Below are 21,383 nucleotides of genomic sequence, written 5' to 3'. Positions count from 1 at the left end.
AGTATAAATTCTTTTGTGTGAATAAAATATATCACATACGTTTACGTATTGGTGAACAATCGTCGATTTAAACAGTGGTACTGTAAAGATCTCACTAACTACAATGTTCTTTTTAATTTTTAAATAAATTGTATAAAAAGTAAATTAATAGTAAATATATTTTATGGAGGATATTTAATTTATAAACGCACATATAAATAGGTATAATCAAGTTTTTAGCGACAGCGTAGGCACATACTAAAGCTAGTTGGCGACAAGTCTAGAAACTTACTAATTATGTTGGAAAGCACTATATCATCTGCCTAAGTACTGCTGCTGCTAGCTGTTATTTTCTACTTTGCGCCGTTTAAAATTGTCTATTTAGTGTTTGGCGCAGTTTTGCTCGACTGGCACGCTCGAATGCTATAACCAGAATAGCTAGAAAATAGTAAAGTAAGGCATTGTTTTTAATAGAAACAAGAGAACATCCTTACATATTTATTATTATAGTAGCGAATAATAAAATAGAAGTAGTAATATAAATATACAAAGGTTCGTAAGTACAAGAAATGAGTATTCATGAAACCATGATTCCTTTGTGAGATCAAAAGTAACACGAGAAAAAAGTCGTAAAATGCCAAAGTAGTAACATGTACTCGTACAGTGAGTCCGCTTCAGTGTCTATAAATCTTTTGTATAAAGGAAATACATTTATTTTAGATATTAATATTCCTATTTTATTTTGTTACTGTTTTAAGTATTACAGACAATAATATATTTCAAAACATTAGGAAAACGTTAAAGTAAGTTTAGTATTTGTTTTTCTTCACTAACCTGTCATCTTGTAAGTGCTTTAGCTCACTTAGTTCCAATTCTCTCCTCAGATTGGAGACTTCACAGAGAAGCATGTCCCTCTCCGTCGACACCTTCTCCAACTCCGCCCGAAGTCGTACGACCTCATTGGTCAAATCCATGGTCGCCATTTTAACGGCTATCGATAACCGCTATCGACACAGCACATCACTTATTTCAGAATAGACCAATGGCGTTCACGCATTTTCAATTTGGCATGAGAGTACCGCACTATTATCGACACTTCACTCAACTATGATCTGGAGGCTCGCTACATTGCAGGCATCTGAAACAATATATCATTCTTTTAGTGCTGAAAGAATTGGTATGGGAATGTTGAATATTTGGTTCATAAACTACTGTTGTATGAAGTCGCAAACTCGGCAGCTATGTTAATATAGGAGCATAAATAACTGAAATTGTTCTCTTTATTTGTTTTGTGAAAATAGAGATTTCGTCCCATTCTCATATATACAAATGTATGAAAACAGAAATTTCTCTATTGTTACATTATTAATGGTTTGTTGTGCTTGACCTAAATTATGTGAGCGCTAGTGAGGCAGAGGATTGATTTACTATAGAAGCCTGTGTCTACTCCAAATGCTGCACAAGTATACTTGCCAATTGTATAACTTGATACAAACTTGGCATACTATTTAATTTAAATAATTGTAGTCATAAAATAAAACAATGTAAATTTTCAACAAAAGGAGAACGAGAACTTTAAATTTATAAAACAAAGAAACCATATTATCTTAAATATTAATATTAACCGGTTGATAATAAAAAAAAAATGGCCAACAATTATAAAGTAAGATAAATGAAAATATCAGTTTCAGTAGCGTTTCCGTATCACGCTGTTATCTTTTGAGTAATCGAGTCGTTTTAAAAACAATGACAGCGAGAACACCTGGTGTACAATTATGTAGATTACTTCGATGCGTCATGGATTTATCTGTGTAGTCTCGAGAAGTGGAAGACGAGCTAAATTGAATTTTTGATCAAATAAGTATATGTTTTATTCTTATTTGTTTTTATTTGTGATAATTTTGATATCTTATCTTCTATCTTAAACTAGTTTCATATTTTAGTTATGTTATATCAATTTATATATTATAGAATGTACAAAACAAAATAATTCAACGTTTTATTTCTAATGTTATGCTATTTTTGAGGCAATTTCCAAATTTAAATATCCTTTTTTTTAAAAAAACAAATAATTAGGATATCAACCCTAATCCGAACAAATCACTAAACAATCATCTAAACACCTAAATAGTCGTAAAAACGAGACTCTCTCGATTGTATCCACTTCATATAGCACACCTTCGGAATCCAGTTAATTACATGGCCCAGAAAGAATCCCGACACGTATTGTATGTAAGGTAAATTCAATTCAGTAGCGTATATCAGCTACAAAAGGAACGAGGGGAGCGTTTTAATTCACCTTTGTTAGTCGTGCTAAATGAAATTTTCAGTTACACGTGGTGTTTCCAATTAGCTGCTCCCGGGAGCAATGGTGGATAGGTATCTATTTTGATTTGTTTTTAATGTAAACTTTAAATTAATTTAGATTAATTATTTATTCGTACTAGTTGTATATTCAAATCTCTATGGTGTTAAAATTTCAAATTTTAGTACCATTGGGATTTGGAATCTACAATTAATTACAAATTGTAATTCTCCTGGCATAGTGTTAAAGGAAACGGTTATTGATAACACAATAAAGATATGTGAAACGTAGCGGAGCGTGCGGAGAAACAATAAATAGTAATATTTAGAAAGAAGTCAGATACAATTAAATGAGAGAGGCCTCGCTGATTTTTCTTAAGAAACATAAGGGATTTGTTTTTCGGACACGAAGTCAACACTATTAGGATTATTGAGTTAAAATAGTACGTATGTATTGATTTTATCACATTACAGCTACACTATTTACATGAAGTTAAGCATATTTTTATAATTATATATTACACAAATAATTTCAAACAAAGTGAAATGTTAATTTTATCCTAATATTTTCATATTTAATCATAATTTGAAAGTTTGAAAACAACAGGTCCTTCAGAAATTTAAATTTACCATATTATATAACGCAAGCGAAGCAATAAAATAGCAAATGTTTTAAAAATAGTGACAAAGCTGAATCTTAAATGAATTTATATGACTTTATAATTAAGATAATTGTGTACATACATAGCAATTATTATATGACACTAAAGAATTTTCTTGAAGTAAGCAATTATACCTGTAACATGAACATGTAGATGGCGAAGATTAAACACCACTTACTTTGAGAAATAAAAATCCACGCTTCATAAAGTATTACGGCAATAAATACACTAATAAATTATTTAAAACTGTCTTTTGTTTTGTTTTTATTTATATTCATAAATAGAATTAATTAATTCTAGTTTATTATATCTGTAAATAATTTTTAATAATAGGAAATATTCATTATTATCATTTCTTCGCTCTAGTAACAAGACAAAGCGCGGGGTTGAGTTCTGGCAAACAATTAACATGAGACATTGTCTCAAAAGGCAGAAAGTTGCGAACGGAATGTCTTAGGACTTAACACTAATCACTGTATATACTGCTATATACGGAATCGTATCGGGAAAAATCATATAATAGTACGTATTGTACATTCGGGTCATTAAGACGACCGGATTTAATTCTATTAGAAGAATCCTATAAAGTTTTTGGTAATCGTTAACTTTGAAAAGTCACCAGAAACACTGGCAAACATATTAAAGTTTTAAGATAGCAGAAATTAAATTCGTTTTCCATTTTGTTTATCTGGTCAGTATTTTTATCCTGGCCATGGGTTCTGCCATAGTGCATAGAATGTCTCCAAAATGGTTGTGCAGTCATGGAGCTGTGGAAGAGCATTTCACCGTAACCGTGCTGCTTGTGGGCCCCATCGCCCCGGAGTGATATTTTTCTCTTCGTTAAATAAAAGGCAACGCGTCGATTTCGACCGGAAAATAAGAGAAGAGAGTTTGTTGGTACTAGGTTTTTTCTGCCTACCAGACTGTTATACTTATGCGTGAAGCTCATAAGAACCTTAGTTCCTTCAATTAGTGCCTTAGATGAATATTCGATATGCTTTTAACGTATGTATAAGAAATTACATATGAATATAATATTTGTGAGGTATTAAATATTAAATTCGATTAATCAATCTAGATGGCGTTACCTGTCTCGCACGTTGAGTACGTAGGAGACAGATTTATAAGACATTTTTCTTTTACTTACAAAATACAGCTTAAATAAGCAAATAGCATAAGAAAGTAATATCTCATGAACAATAAACAATGTACTTAAACATTTTAATGCCTCGCTACTTTATTCAAATAAACTTTTTATAAGCACTACTTTAAATAGGTAGGCTCAGTTCCGTCGTGTGTATTTCCTCATGTTGCAATGGATTACAGTGGCGGATGCTGTATATTTCTACACAGATTTAATTAATCACAAATCAATTGCGACCCAAAATTCCGAATGGGAGCACTCAGAGATTTCATTATTTTCATTTCTTCGCTTAAATAAAACGTTACACGGCGTAAACGTTAAGCGCGGCGTTTGGTTACACCACTCAAAACACGTAATATTTCTATATCAATAAAGAACGGAGTGTCTTGTCACTTGGGTTATTTGTCTAACTAAAGCGTTAAAATTAAATAAAATCGAACCATAACGAAAATTTGAGTGATTTTATTTCAACGTCCCGTCGTTGTAAAGCGTGTGGAGCGCGGCAGGTATAATTCTTTTCCACTAATGTAAAAAAAAATTGAATATTTATATACATATTTAGATATATAAAAATGATAAACATAACGATTAAAGTTTACTAACTCGACTTGCTTAAACTTTTACATTTTATGTGGCTTCTACTTGGTTTCAAATAAAAAGTTTCTGGAGCAAAACTTTCCCCAAAAGTTAGTAAATGTTGATATATTTTTCTCTTTAAAGTAGAGAAGAAACTACATACTTAATGAGATTTTCTGAACTTAAAGAGATTTTTGTTTAAGTATGTAAAGCCTAAACAACCTCCTTAACGTTTATTGCGTTATTAAAATATTAAAACTGAATATTTTTCATTTTACATGTGGTCGTGTTTTATTCAGTCGTGTATTTTTGGACACTCCATCTTGCCTCAATTTACTGTTGTGATAAACTTTTAAGTAGGTACTATCTATATATATAAAATCGAAAGGTCACTCACTCATCACGAAATCTCAGAAACTACATGTGCTAGGAATCTCAAATTTTGCATAGGAGTTATTTATAGGGCGTAGGTGCTCGCTAAGACGGGAATTTGCAATATTCGACTTCTAAGGGGTTGTTTTTGGGGTCGAAAGTTTGTATGAAACTTCGTTATACTACAAATGCTAGGAGCCTCAAATTTTGCATAGACGTCACTAGGACGTAGTCATGGAGACAGAAATTAATAATAACATAGTTCACGCGGGTGTAACCGCGAGCGGGCCGCTAGTGTAATTATAAAATGAAAATACAGTAAATACAGCATGTAATTATTGCAATAACTTAAATTAGCTAAATAACGAAAGTTATACATGAGGAGAGTGATGACAACGGACGAGGCGAAGGTTTTGCGTTCCGTGCTATTTGGATACACCCTGGGATACAGCATAAAGCTGTAAATTTTATTATTTAGTTGGAAACTAATGACAAAGTATCATTTTAATTTAAGTTACCTTTCTAAAAAATCCTCGTTTTTTATATATATGTAAAATTTTTATGAATAATTATTAAAGTAGTGCAGTTGCTTTTCATCTCTTCTATTCTATATACGTAACTGAATATTTATTTAAAATATATAGACAAGAAATTTAAAAATATAACAAATATTGATATTTCTTTATAATATATAAAAATGAGTCAGTAACGCCATCTGTAATGATCTATCGTACTTTCAACTGCCCAGTTAAATTAATACTTTATGTCGGTAATAGATGGCGCCATCAGCATGTAAACAGATCAATGTTTATGTTATTTTTTAATCCTAGATGTACAAATATAGTCGTAGAATATAAGAAGCGTGCGGAATACATTACACAGCCCTGGCGATTTCATAGATAAAAAAACCAGGTCCTTAATGTATTCGTGATATTTTTACGTTAGTTTAAACAGTAATGTAGAAATATAACGTTAATAACAAGAGTTTTTGTTTAACTATGTGTAGGTTTAAATTATTTTTAACTTTTTTTTCAGCTTCACGCTATATCCCGCACACAACTGGGTAGGCAGAGGGTAACCTAGTGTTAAGACACTCCTTTCCCCACTTTCCACCAAATTCTGGAGGCATTACGTGAGGTGTGGAACGCCGCGCTTTTACCTCGATACCAGATCGAAGAAACGGAAATATAACATTAAGTAAATATTACATTTCCTCTAGTGACGGCCTTAAAAATGATTATTTGACTTTAAGGATTAAAACACCTAACTATTGAAAACTGAGACGCGAGTTCTTTTCCTGAAACTTTGTAACAATTGCACCACTACACAAGGCCCAAACCTCTCCTGATCCATCTTAAACTAGTTCAACATCAACTGGAATATTGGGACGAGCTTTAAGTTTATTACTCTTATAAATTATGCAGATTAATAGAGCGTAAACTATTTGTGTTATATGAAAAATAGGACAACGGCCTTAAGTCTAATGAAGATGTCGACGGCTTTTGTTGAGAAATGATATAACTATCTAAGCGATTTAAGTATTATACGATATGGTGGCCATAAATGTTACACAACTGTTGTAAACAAATATAACTCATAAATGAGATAAAGTAGAATACAAATCATTAAAGGGATTAAAGTTATGTTCTGTAAGCGAATATCATTAATAGTAATATTTGTTCGTTCTGGTAGACAAACCGCGGCGTTCAGTTCGGCCCATCTACGCACAATGTCTTAAAAATTAAGTGGAAAATGGCAAACGGGGTGCAATTATGTAAGTCTTCTGTGCTTACCTGGCTCTGCAGGAAAGAAACGTGAAGCTGTTTCTATATTTTTAAAATTTCAAAATCAACTAAAAGTATATAAAACAAAAAATATGATACTAAAAACAAAATATATATATTTTTACTCTTAATTTTAAATCAAAGATCGCTCTCGAAATTTCTGTATGTACGTAATAAAAGTTTAACCCAATTTACACATCGATGAACCTGTAACAACGTTATATTAAAACCAATAGCTTTCAGCTTTTTCCGGTTCGACTTAATTCAATTATAAAAGTCTCAAAAAAAAATTTAAAAATGTTCAGCGGGATTTTGTTTGCGTTACCTCACTGTATGTTGAATGTTTAAAATCAATAGATAAAAAGAACATATCGCTATCTGTACAGTACTGAAAGATATAAAAGAAAAACTATTATTAAAGGCATTTATTAATGCTATAGGACCTCAAACAATGAATTTCAAACCTTTTGTCTGTTTTTCTATGTAATATATATTATATAGTACAAAATATTTAATCGATTTTCAGTAGTTTTCACTATGGTATTTTGGTAAATTTCCGTTTAACATTTATTGTTTGTTTAGTTCCAATCGGCTCCTAAATAAAAAAACATTACGCCTTTAAATTAGTTGTTTAATTCGAGAAAGTTGCCATAAAAATACCCCCAATAATAAATTTTCTCATTTATCTCCCATGTATAGACAGCGATCAATTACAATTTTATTATATGCATAGTAATACATATCCTACGCTTATTTATTGATCTAAGTTTCGATCACTCGCTTTGTCCCCTCCGGGTGTAAATACGATTCTTCCAATTAAATTTTATTACTTTGAGAAGATTACGAAACAATGAAGGTTTTTTATGTGCAAGTTTGAAACGGATTTCTAAAAAGTTATAGGTAGAGGAATTTAAAAATTTGAAGGATAAAAAAGTATTTTTACGGACATATTTTTACACAAACTTAGTATATTTGTAAATAATATTTATTTGTAATACTCGTATTATAAGGACCTATAGTTAAGTGCAAATATTATTGTACTAGTGGCTCAGTGGGACAGCGTGTTACAGTGGTTGAGGGTTCTCTGGGAGTATTGAATTATTTTTATTATAATATAGCTTCAGAGTTCCTCCACTTCACAAATAAATGTCCTAAATTCAAGAGACTAATGGAGGATGAAGTATCTTCATTTTAGATTTTCTTTGTCTACTCTATTATATGGGAGATACATCGTGAAGCTGATATTATTTATTAATAATAATATCTTGTTATTTAGTAAAATAAACATATAAACACAATTAGATGAACGCAAGGTATTAATTAATAAAACTACAGCAATACTTAACCCTTTCGGAAGTAGCTATTCGACGTAATTTTCGCTGAACATGCTCGGTTACTTGTACACACCGCTCGAGCTGGACACGCGCCAAACAATACGCTACTTGAAAATTGATGAACTAGGAAAATATTTTGTAGGCGAACGACTACTTTGTACTGAGGCTTTGTTTTAAGTTTAATATAGGTTATAATTTAGTTCCTCTGTATATTAAAAGTATAACATAGTTATAATACTAATCCTTCATTCTTAATTGGTTTACATTTTAAAGACTATTAAATTTAGGGTTTTTACTGATAAATACTTTTTAGATTATAATATCCAATTATCAAATATGCTATCAAAAGCGTCAACCCATCAAACATTTTGAATTTTTGTTAAAAACAAATTTCACATCGTTAAAAAGTAAGGAAAAAGGCGCAATACCTACCGTAATAAAATCAAGTTAAAAGGACAAATTATCCCGTGCGATGACGCGTGAATCGTGAGAATGATTTAAAATTACAGCAGAGACAACAGGCCTGGAGTTCTGTATCTTCATGCTTATTACCATCAATTTAAAGGGAAGAAAATGAGGCTGTTTGTGAAGTATTGATTACTACAGTACTGTAGGACCTACTATGGTAGCTTAATGGGAGGTCTAGTTTTTCCATTTATTTAAGGATTTTTATTACTAGTCCCTTAATGGTTTTCATAAAATATAAGCTTTATAAAAAGATGCCAAGGAGTAGTCTTATATTTTCCCCCTTCTGTTATTACAGAGACATCACAATAATGATTTGTAGAATGTATCGACTGCTAATTAACACCTTTGCTTGTTAACTTCCGAAATTAGAAGAATCTGTAATTTTCATGCAGATTTGAATCGGTAATTATTATGCATACCAAGCAACACCTACCTACTCAGAGCATTTTTTTCTATTTATGATTCTAGTACTTTCCTTTGCAATATTCTTATTTGTATAAAAAATATCCATTACACCCAACATTGTAAGCTACCTCACGTACGAAATAGATATACTGACAATTTATAATACAAAGGAAATTGGCTCACAGCAACCATAATTAAATTTCAAGCAATTACAAAATTCGACTAGGGTCAGTTGGTATCAACTTCAAACTTAAACAGTATTAGCGACTGATTCCTTCAAATCCATATGGCCTTTATAGTCCCATAACGTAACGGGAGATTTACGAGGAACCCCATAAAATCGACAGCCCTAAGCCAATCATGGCGGGCCCGAGCGGCCATAATTAATTGGGTCGGTGATGCTTTAAATTTTTACACGGCCCACCCACTCTTGTATTGTTGAATATCTATTTTAACTTATATTCTATAGATCATCATTTTTGTTGAACGTCAATGGGTATGTGTATTGATCGACTGATGTTTCATTTTGTTTGTTTTTACTGAAGCTGTATTTTTTTATATCGGTAGCTTTTCGTTATGTAGGAATACGTAATATGATTTTTGCAATACGTCTATAATCGAATGTACGGTAACTAAAGTATCAAATCGGTAATAATGATAATATAATAAAATACAATTATTATAAGTAGCTACTATTAACTAAATTACTTATAAAAATATTATAATTGCCTCTCTTTATCCATATACCTATTTACATGAACACCATTTTAAATATTCAAAGCTTACAAAGTCTCAACATTTCATATTTCATACTTTAAACGGGTTTACTTCGCTCTCCCTTGTAATACGAAAAGCCTATCGTATTTCCGCGTTGTTTCAAACGTACTTATGAAGGCTGTACTAGAACACAGCCCTGGATGTATCTGATATCCTTCTATTTAATTTAATTAAAATATATATAGCCCGACCGTCAATATATTTACATAACTAGGACGTACGAGCGTGTGACTGAGTGGGTTCGATTTCCACTTGGGGTATGAAAAATTTTATAGTTTCATTTTCTCGGTCTGATAACAAGGTAAAGCGCAGCATTAAGTTAAGCTATTCAATACGCAATGCCTCCAGGATTCGGTGGAAAGTGGGGTACGGAAGTATCTTAATGCTTATCCTTCTGTGTGCGGGATAGAGCGTGCAGCTGATACTAGATTTCTGATGTCTTGATATAAGCGTGTTGAATGGCAGTACTCAACGCTGCGCTTTGCGATTTGTTTCTTATTCGAGCGATGGACTGAAAATACGTTCAGTTCAGTTCAGTCAGACGTTCTCCGAATAATAATATAATAAAAGAAAATCCTATATGATTTAAATCTGGTCTTACACATGTGGAACACAAACATTTAAGGTATCGCACCCAAACAATACCCGGACATTGTAAACGATCTACTCGTACGTTACGTAAAATCTGAATGTTCTCAAGATGGCATCATACAAACGTCAAGTCGCAAATCTAAAGTGAAAATGAAGCTAAAATTACGAGGGGTTACTCTGTGAATACGGTTGTTTGTAGGATGACCAACAAATATAAATATTGCAACAATGACCAAATTGCACTTTTTAAAAGTTAACTATGAGTGAAAAGAGAGATTTACAAAGCTAGATTATTAGATAGAATTTTAAATAAAAAACAAGACATTTGTTTTAAAAAAAGTATATGCATTAGGTATTTATATACCATGAAAATGTTTGTTTACTAAATTCAAATGATAAAACAAGTGTTTTTGTGAAGTGACTCATAGGTTTTATGAGTTATTTTTTCCTAGTGTCAAAGGACAAGTAAATCACTTGCTGTCTATTTTTCATGGTATTATGCTAAATTTTTAAATATAATGAATCTCGTATGACGTTTGCCACTTTCCGCCTAATTTTCGTGTATGGTGGTGGAACTTAACGCCCCGTTATGCCAATCAGAATAAATATTTAAATGAAAGTAATTATTTCTTTAAATAAGGATTGAATCCATAACCATCGCGGTTACAGACTACCAATATAAAGGTAAGATAGTTTCGTTTTGTGTTTAGATTAGATTGAATAGCAACATTTTTATCTTTTGTGTGTTTATTACTATGTTATATCTTTATTATTAAATTAAGGGAGCCGTCTAAACTATTAATTGTTAACTCAAGACTATCCTAATTTTTCACCTATATAATGGTCACCGGACAAACGTATCGGGATACACTTTTACTCGCATTCCTAATACGACTGGAGCGCAGTTTCACTCCGCGCTCGCGGCATACTGAATGTGATTTACGCTGACCACACCTATCCTTTTCTTTCTTATAGTGCAAAGTATTTTTGTCCTTGTCACACTATAGTAGTAAAGCCTACTTGTATAGCTCTTAAACATGTTTTCATTATTTAATGAATGAACTTTTATGTTACTGTTCATAATAAGTAAGAATAGTAAAAGATATGTTCCGTTTTATGTTGTTTTAATATTGAAATAGAATTTTATTTGCGTTTTTATTAAACGGATGAGATTATTTATTTTAATATATATATTTTAATTTATATATATAGGAATTATGAAAAAATATTAAATATCTTAGACGAATAAAATACGTAATTCGATGAATTGTCATAGAGAATTTAGTGATAAATCACTCTTACATATTTTTTTGAGCAAAAAAATCCATAGTTATAATAATAATAACAATTCCTTTGTCGTAAAATAAACTCATACAAAATTAATCAGCTTTTTTTATTATCCAATTTTTAAGTAGAATTATTTACAATTCCGCTAGAGCTATTAGTTAACACAAAAATCATAAAAACCTAATATAACATTTCAAAGTTTGCAGGTAGTTAAGGCTCACTTACATTAACGAAACGTAACGCGAGAAGGGAAACAGATAACACTTAGCGGCGCCAAGTATCCGCAGAGCGGTCCTTGCTGGTGTCGTAGGAAACATAAATAGCGGTTAGCGTAGCTGTGTGAGGCTAATTAGTGGAAGGAGAAATGGTATAGTACATTATAATTATTATATAAAAATTAATTATTATTGTTAAAGTTTAGGTAAAGTCTTGAAAACATGAATAAATTACTATTTTTTTTCAGCATCACGCTACATCTCGCATGGAGCAAGTTAGGTTGAGGGAACCTAGTGTTAAGACACTACGTTCCCATTTTCCGCCGAATTCTGGAGGCATTGTTTGTTGAGTGGCGGAACTCAACGCCGCGCTTCACTTCGACACCAGAACGAAAAAAGTAAATATTAAATATTTTTATATACATTATATATATACATTATTTCTTAAAGGAACTGGATATTCACAAGAACATGATCTCATACGTGATACTAAGTTTACTTATGCATTTCACAAAAAAGCACATGTCGTTCTCCTTATAAGCTGACATTAGTATCACTTTCGATCTTCGTACTTCAAACGCTTACTAGAAAGAAATCTTTACCAAGAACTGTCGATTAAATATAGACAAAGTGCGGTGTTGGGTTTTTCCAATTGCCTCTAAAATGGTCGGTAAGTAGAAAATGATTACTGGATACTTTCTATCTTGCAAGAATTTGTCTCAATGAGTGGAGATATAAAAAATATCTAAAAATAATACAAGTTATCTTGTCATGGAACTTTAGATATTAGTACGTATGTTTAGAAAAAGAAAGAAAAGAATTGAATTGATAAATTAAATTCGTCTTTCGTAATAAATTACATTCAAATCTTATTAATAAACGTACAATAATAATCTCAAAGATATATTTAAAAAAAAATCTTATCTTATTTCAAAAAGGAAATGCGTCGAAACGTCTTTGGCTGTAGGTATATGGCTTAATATAATTTATTTAACAATTTTCCAAAGCTCAGTCTCCTCGAAGATGAATATTAAAATCCGGCTTCACGATCTTACACTTTCGTAAGCAAAAATTCTCATAACTTTGATCCGATTTTCATTCATTCACCGTAATTGCTAAGTCAGCAATTTATTTGTTTTCTTATTTAATAGAGAAAAAATCTAATCTTCGAGGCCAGTCGTGACGAAGGGGCACAAGTGTGTGAGTGTAAACATGGAAGGCTGTGGATTCGATTCTCACTCGAGAATTTTTATTTTCTTCGCTTTGGTGTAGAGGCAAAGTGCTGTCGTGAGCTTCTTTATTTAATACGTAATGCTTCCAGAATTGGGCAGCTCCAAAGTGGAGAGCGGAGTGTCTTAACAATAGACTGCCTCTGCCTAACTGTTACATTCGTGATACATCATGAAGTTGACGAATAAGAAAAACATCTTATCTATAAATGTTTTCAAATCTCGCTGTGATTTATAGACCATACTAAACCACACATAATAAATTGCTACGAAATGAAAGTGAAAAATGAACTTTTAAAAATCTGGACAATAAATCAAGATTTATTCTTAAACTTTTTAACTTTTAAATTATTTCTTTACTCAAATCAAAACGCAATGTTACGAAATATTAAGACAAGTAGAGGACAGAGCTTTTTGACACTACATTCTCTCTTCCTACTCTGCTATATAGAAACAAGCGTGAAGCTTATTCACTGTAAAGACTAATAATATTCCCATCGATATATATACTATGATAATTCTAACAAAGTACCTTAATACAATATGTAAAGCACGTGTACTCGTAGTTCTGGCAAATGATTAATACTCATTCAAAGAAGGTCACGAGGGCCCTTTGTGCCGAAACCATATTACATATCTTTCCATTGAAGGTGTGAGTTACAATAAAAATAATATAATAACATAGTCTATCTATGGAGAGGTACATATATTTAAATAAATTATTTAGTTGCAACATAGCGGGGTACTTGTGTGATCTATAACAGAGAACGGTGATTCTTAACACTAGGTTACCTAGGTTTCAAACTAATCTTTGTGGTTCTGGTCAATATTTACAAAAAAAATATCGAAAAAATGCTACGGCAAATTATACCTACCGATACTTTTAACCGAATTGGCGTTCATGAAATATTTTTGGACAAAAGGTTTAATTTTGAATAAAATAGTAGCACCAGGCCGTGACTGTTAAATTACTATAGACTTTATAGCCCAGACTAAATGGAAAAAAGTTTCAAAATTTAAATGTACACAACTAAACTACGTATAAAAACTTTCACCATGTCGGGCGGAACTCAGAGAGTTGTTTCAAAGCGCCGCCGTAACAATTTATTTTAACATTGTTGCCAAATGTTTGCTTTATCTTTCAAAAATTTCATTGCATAATTAGACTAGTAATAAAAAACATTACTACTCTAATAATTACAAGCAATGAAATTTTTCATTTTTTTCATTGTTTATTTGTATAAAAAATGTTTCGTTGATTGATGTGTTGTCGTGTTTGGAGCTGTATAGTCGATATTTGAGAGCTATTTTATTTATTTATCTAAGGAAACAAGAATGTAATAAAAACACACATTTTAAGTGTAAACGCGACAGGTTGTTTGGTTCGATTTCTACTTGAGGATTTCATTTCCTCACTCTGATAACGACGCGGAGAGCGGCCTTGAGTTTCGCTGCTTACACAGCGCTGATACAGCGTGAAGCTTAAAAAAAAATATGTTTCAAAACGGTATATCTTTATTTGTACTAAGAAGTATGACTTGTGAGTAATCATGATTTATGTGTTAAAACATATTAAGGCGGCCATTTACCTTTCATTTTAGGTTCAAGCTAATTTGAGCATCGCGATGTTGATTGTTAACAATAATTCTTATAAAAGATATCTGTTTAATACATCAATAGCAAACTCCTCATTATTCTAAGAGTTATATCAATCAAAATACTGATAATAAGACTTTTGCTCCTATAAAAAATAAAATGTTTTTTGTACATCGGACTACAACTGTTTAAAAAAATAGTCATTTTTTAACGAGAAAAATAAAAAATACCTTATCCAAATAATTATTTATTTACCGGTGCTTCGTAAGGACCGCTGGTGAGAAGAAGCATCAAGAAACTCACCAGTGAGTCTTTTTCTTATGACATCTCTTATGATATTTAAAGTAACAATGTGCGTTTATGTTACTATACTAAGTTATATTAATGTCGTCATTACACTAAAAATGATAAAAACTAATTAAGAGATACAAACAAATTATTTTACTTTATATCTATACCTTTTTAAATATTTTTAAACATACAAAAATTTTAACGTACTAACAGTACTTAAAAATACAAACAATGTTATTCCAAAGAGCTCGTATACCAAAGTTCTGGTCAATTGATTAATGTCGATATGCAATTTTGAATTGCTTTTACATTTTCAACTCACCTAATATTATTTTCTGTCGCAATAAGTAATTGTTCCATAGTAAAATCTCCAATCTCTATTGCAGAATACTTGTTAAGTTGAAGAAAAGCGTCTCGATTTTATTATATTGGTATTGAAGTTTTCAGTTACAGAAACGTGTCATTATAATACCATTTTCCTAGCTTAAGCATGTAAAACGACTCTTGTTTCCACTCGTAGCTTTCTAAGTCTTGGCACATGTTCGTTTCCTTCGAAAATTAACTTTACGAAGGTTTTGCTCAAGAGATACTTATACTTTTTTCTTTCTCTCCATCATATCAAGGTTCTTATTTTTATATATATTCTTGCCCCCCTAGTACGACAATATGTACGATGCCATTCGGTTTAAACGTGTGACAATCACAAATATGTAAAAAAAATTGGCGTAAGAAATCTCTCAAAAAAATGTTGTCTTAATACAGCAGATGTTCCATAAATATATTCATCAAGACTTGATCTTCAACATCCAAAATTGAGTAGCATATTCGCACTGCACTTTCGCATATATCAAAAATTGTCTAATTCAATTAAACATATAGATTTAGTAAGTAGTCCGTAAATCGTAATCCGTAGTGCGTTGACCCGCTCTTTTGTTATGGTATCGGCTCGCTAGACTGGAAAATGGGCGTAGGATACCTAATAACACCTATTGATTTTTACTTAGACGCCATGAGAATAATTCGATAGAAATATTTACAATTTAGATTACAATACGGATGTAAAAATATAAGAATATTGAAATCAAAAGATAATTTAGTTAAGCATACCAATAAAATGCATATAAATAAATTTTACAATAATATAATATAACACAGCCTCTTAAATTTTGATAAACTAAAGCAAGTATTCTTAATAAATGAAAAAAAAACGAAACGCATACAAGTTACCCACGTGCTATGCACATACTTCGTATCTTTAGAAGGGCAGATGCGCGAGCCCACCTGGTCCATTTAAGATATTTATTTACAACCAGTTTTATATCAATATACGCCGTTAAGAATTTCTTATCTTTGTTGAGATGTCAGATTTTTGTTTAATTATGTTTTATGTTAAATTTAGACTTACTTTATATTATAATTCTAATAAATAACGTAATATAAATTATTTATACTGAAGAAAATTACAATTAGTATAGTTTGTAAACATGTATATAATTTATTTTTAATATTACACTTACACAAAACAAATCAATATTAATTAAAAAATTCTTTCGTTCAATGTTGATATAACTTATGTATGGGATTTGAACCCTCATCTATTCCTCTTGGGAAATATTAGGAACTTATTACTTTTAAGTCATACTATGATTAAACAAATATTGAAATACGAAATTAATTATAATCAAGTACTAACATAAACAAAGAGCTGCATACAAAAAAAAACAAAAGACAATTACTTTAAACGATTATTAACAAAACGTAACGCCATAATTAGACACATTTCGAATATTTAAAACAAAAAGCTTCAATAATAATAAAGGAAAACATTACACAGCGAATTCAATTTGAGAAAACAACAATAGAACAATTGTTTCCGTATCAATTTCCAGTGAGGTTTTTATTTTATCACAGATTTACTTTAACCCAGATGAGATTGTGGATGAAATATAGGCCAGGAGATAATGCATCGGGCGCACGTATCAAATAACCGACAACAACTAACAAGAAGTTTATAATCAAATTTTAACAGCTGCAGAACAGGTGTCTAAGTTGATTTGTTAACGAATCATATAGAGATAATGAATTTAGCCCGAAGGTTATAGACAAAATTTTGAATTAGTTCAACCAGAAATTTTGAGTAGTTTATATAAGATTGAGGATAAGTAAATTGTCGTGACAAAACTGAAATAAAATACTAGATTTTGACGAAAATGTTATGTTTGGGTTACAAATATTTTTCAATATTTAAAGTCACTATGATATTTATTAGCAAAAAGTTTTAAATTTTTTTAATTCTTTCAAAACCACACTGATTCAATTTTTATTTTGAAAAATTATGTTTTGATTGGGACATCACTTGGATAGTATAGTAAATCAAGAAGAACGGGTGACCAATTTTGACCCGTTTTGACAACGCCAGAAAGACGGTAATGTTTTACAGTAGTGTTATGCGTATAGCCGAACCGCTGGACTGTTTTTGACATGTGAAGTGTCGTTGAACTTGTCCGAATTGTTGTGGTGACATAGGCTATATAAATTTTCAAAATGGCACTCGCTTATGAGAGGGATTGTTTTTTTCTTATTACAGCAATATTGTTATTAAAATGAAAGCCAATAAAACGATCATTTCTATATATAAAACTAATATTTGGAATAAAATTATTATTAAAGCACAAAACATTATTTGAAATGATGAACAGAGAAAAACGAGAAATCAAATACTGCTGCAGTGCTGCGAGTCCCAAATGAATAATCGTTTTTTTATCTACTGGCAGAGAAAGGTCAAAAGTACGCATGGAGCATTTCAAAATATTGGATAAACTTGTTTTTCCTTTTTCAGTGCTTAATTTTCAAGCAGTTGCGTCAATCTATTCTCATATTAATAACTGATCATGTACAAATTCATACATAATTTGCCAGAAAAGGCAACACATAGAACGAAATTAACACTACACAATTTAAAGTTACGGATCTTACCATCGCCCAAGACGCAAGCGGCAAGTCAAATCAAAGTAACAGAGTTAGAATTTCGAAACTTAAGTACCCGGATCGTTAGAGCACGATCTATACTCAAAGTCATAAATCAAAAACAACTTATTACTTTAGCACGTTAAAAACTTATTACTTGCGACCTACTGCCATCAACCAGGCGTTGGGTTTTATTGAAATTAACAGCCATTTTTAATTCTTGTGTTTATTTGCGTTATGAACTTTTTATACACTTTTTAGTGCTTAAACGAAATAAGAAATAGAGCTATAGATCTACATATATTTTTTTTATTTTACCTTATTAAAGATACGTTATTAGCTTTTTGATTTTGGTCCTCAATTCTATATATATTTTTTAATTATATACCCTTTCCTACACAAAGAAGGATATGCAGAGAGAAATTTGAGTCAAGACACTCCGATCCCCATTTGCCGATCAAATTTAACACATTTTAGGAGTTGCATGTTGACTGAAGGAAATCATGTGACTCCTCAAATTCGTGCTTTATTTTGCCAAGGCAGAGAAATCAAAATAATACATTTCACTGAGGGTTTCAAGCTCACAAACGACTACAGACACTACGCCACAATGTTCTTAATCATTTTTACAACAAAAAAAGAAACTAAATCATCATCACACGAACAACAAACGAAAATCAATATTATAACAAAATAATTCACAAACATAGGTATTGGTATTATTGAAATTGTTACCAGATGGTTGAACCAATACTGAAATCCCCATCGTGAAGATTTCGCGCGTCATGTTGGAAGCGAAATGCAGTGAAATAAAATGAGTTCAGAATGCACTTGAAGACAAATGGCAAAGACGGGGAGCTTTAGAAGTAACAATGTTAGATTTTTGTATGCTAAATTTGACTTAAATATGTGAATAAAAAGTCAAGAACCACATTCATTGTTTTATTTGTTTTTCTTTAATTTGCACGTATGCATTCGACACAAAAGCTAACTCGTTGACATTGCTAACTTATTTGGAGCATTGTTTAAATGAACACATAAATTGTAAACATAAACAGTTCCCAAAATTGTATTTGAACCAACAATCACCGTGTGCACTCGGCTAGATAATCAGTATTAACTCCCTATTACCCTACACTACGATTGTAATACGTTTAATAATACCACTTGCTATAACAAGAACCGTTATAGCCATTTTATATCAAATATCATTTCACGTCAATTGTGCAGCAATGAGTCATAGGAAAAATTCCATACAAGCAATATAGGATACACACTGTTACCATTACAGTAAGACCACTTCATTCAACAATAATAAATTAAAAATTGCTAAACGGAAATTTTCCAAGAGAAATGAAACAATGGTTCGTAAAATACATTTTAAAGCGTTTTTCGAATAAATAATTAACTCTGAGATCATATTTATAAGAAGACAAAGAATATGAAGCCAAGGAGAATTGAGAGAAAATAAAAATTACCAAATTAATTAAAATATTTGCTACCATATTACACCAAACAACGAAGACCAATGCATGCCAAACAAACAAAGAAAAATTACATTATAAGATTTAAATACACTCGGACGATTGAAGACAAAACCAGATTTCATAGACTTACAGCTGTAGCAGATTATAAGAGGTATAGCTATCACAATCCCAACACACAGCCTACATAGATAACATGCTGACCAGAAAGATAAAAGCAGCAGCACATAGGATGTAGAGCATATCATCTTACAGTGTTTGGAACAGGTCCGATGCACTCGAAGCCCGGTGAGCATATGCCTCCCCGGGCCGTCGATGCAGCTAGCTGCGCCCCTACTCAGTGTGAACGAAATTTTTCAGAAAATTTTTATTTAAGGACTGTTATTCGATTTAATTTTTTATTTTATTTGTGCTGATGTAAGTAAACATTTTTTCATTTTATAGTTTAATAATTTTGTTGACTAGTTACAGTGACTTGTATAAAATACATAGTTTATCCTGTGTCTAGTCTCCACCTTCGAAACCTCCACCAAATCGACGGTCTCTATGTATAACGGACATATCAAAATTTAATGTTTGGAGAATGGAATAAATAATTAATGTTAGTATATATACTCTACACTTATGTTCCAAACAATATTGTTTGAAACACTCAAAACGACAAACAGACTATCATTTAAAAGTAACGTGGTAGGAGCCGTAATCCCGGGCGAGAGCTTAATGTAATAAACGCAGCCGTAGAGCTTTTTTTAACGAATACACATTTTAAAGGATTCTTTTTTTTATATAGAATTTCATACATTGTTAATGAAAGTTAATGGATATTTGTTATTTTATAAATCAAACATTACCGGCCGTATTATTATTCGTCTCATTATATGGTTGGTTTTATTGGCAGGATTCGAAAGGTTAACTCTTTATGAATATATTATTTCTTTTTTCACTATAAAAAACTTATTAATTAATTTTTAAATATTTTTTCTTTCTCTGCTTTTTTCAAATTTGAGATTTTGTGTTCAATAAAGACGCTCAACGCTGCGTTTTGTCTTGTCACAGCTAATTTAAAAAACAAAATATTCAAGTTTCCATGCTAAGCTTTTAAAATGAACAGCGCAAAAGAATAACCTAAAAATATCACAAAAAAGCCAATATTAATAATATTAAAATTACGAACGCTATAATCTAATAAAGGGTAATGAAGAAACAACGTGGAAGAAGTCAACAGCGAGAGCATATTAGCATTGCCTTGATTGATGTATTGAGAAATCAAGTATAGCTTTATTAATGGATTGTAGGATAACTACTTATATACGTATATAATAAATGACTTCTAAATAACCATAATATAATATGTATGTTGGACTACTAAAAACTTATAAAAAGACGGCACGGACGGGGCAAGCGAGCAACTGTAAACGCGATGCTTGATTCGTTCGAAGTTCGATTCTCACTTGTGGCAATAACATATTCAATATTTTCAATACCTCATTCTGATGAGTTCCGCTACTCAACACGCAGTGCCTCGACAATTCGGAGGAAAATGAGGGACAGAAGTGTCTAAATATTTTATCTACTCGAGTGGGGATCGAACCCACAACCAGTTGGTTTTACAGACACACTTTGTGCCCCTGCGCCACGACTGGCCTCAATCAAATACAAAACGATTATTTTCATTTTCGGGTTTTGTTAAGAAAAAAATTACGACGTTCGGGTGTAAAATTCAACAGGCATTATCGTTTGAAGGAACAGAATTTAAGGAATTGAGTGTCATGTCAAGATCTCCTGTCTAACACGATTTCAGATAAGCGAGGCGTGAGAATGGAAACAGAGGAAAAAAGTATATTGTAAAAATGTAGCAACAACGTATTTTTAGTGAAATAAATTTCAATTTAAATTATTTTTAAATTTTCTTATTACG

At 31.4% G+C, this 21,383-nt stretch overlaps 1 protein-coding gene across 2 annotated transcripts in view; it reads right to left on the bottom strand.

Moving 5' to 3' along the window:
• The window catches only part of siz (Brefeldin-resistant Arf-GEF family protein schizo), a 144,525-nt gene that overhangs the window by 75,211 nt on the left and 47,931 nt on the right, over positions 1-21,383 (bottom strand). For both annotated transcript variants that reach the window (XM_085201328.1, XM_085201331.1), the window contains exon 2: positions 814-1,117. In XM_085201328.1, coding sequence (XP_085057454.1) covers positions 814-962 — 149 coding nt within the window. In that variant the 5' untranslated portion in view covers positions 963-1,117. The remainder of the gene's footprint in view (positions 1-813; positions 1,118-21,383) is intronic.

Source organism: Heliconius melpomene, chromosome 18 (assembly GCF_056956725.1).
Source record: "Heliconius melpomene rosina isolate 202511_hmr_F chromosome 18, ASM5695672v1, whole genome shotgun sequence".
NCBI lineage: Eukaryota > Metazoa > Arthropoda > Insecta > Lepidoptera > Nymphalidae > Heliconius > Heliconius melpomene.
This window is presented reverse-complemented; position numbering and strand designations above follow the sequence as displayed.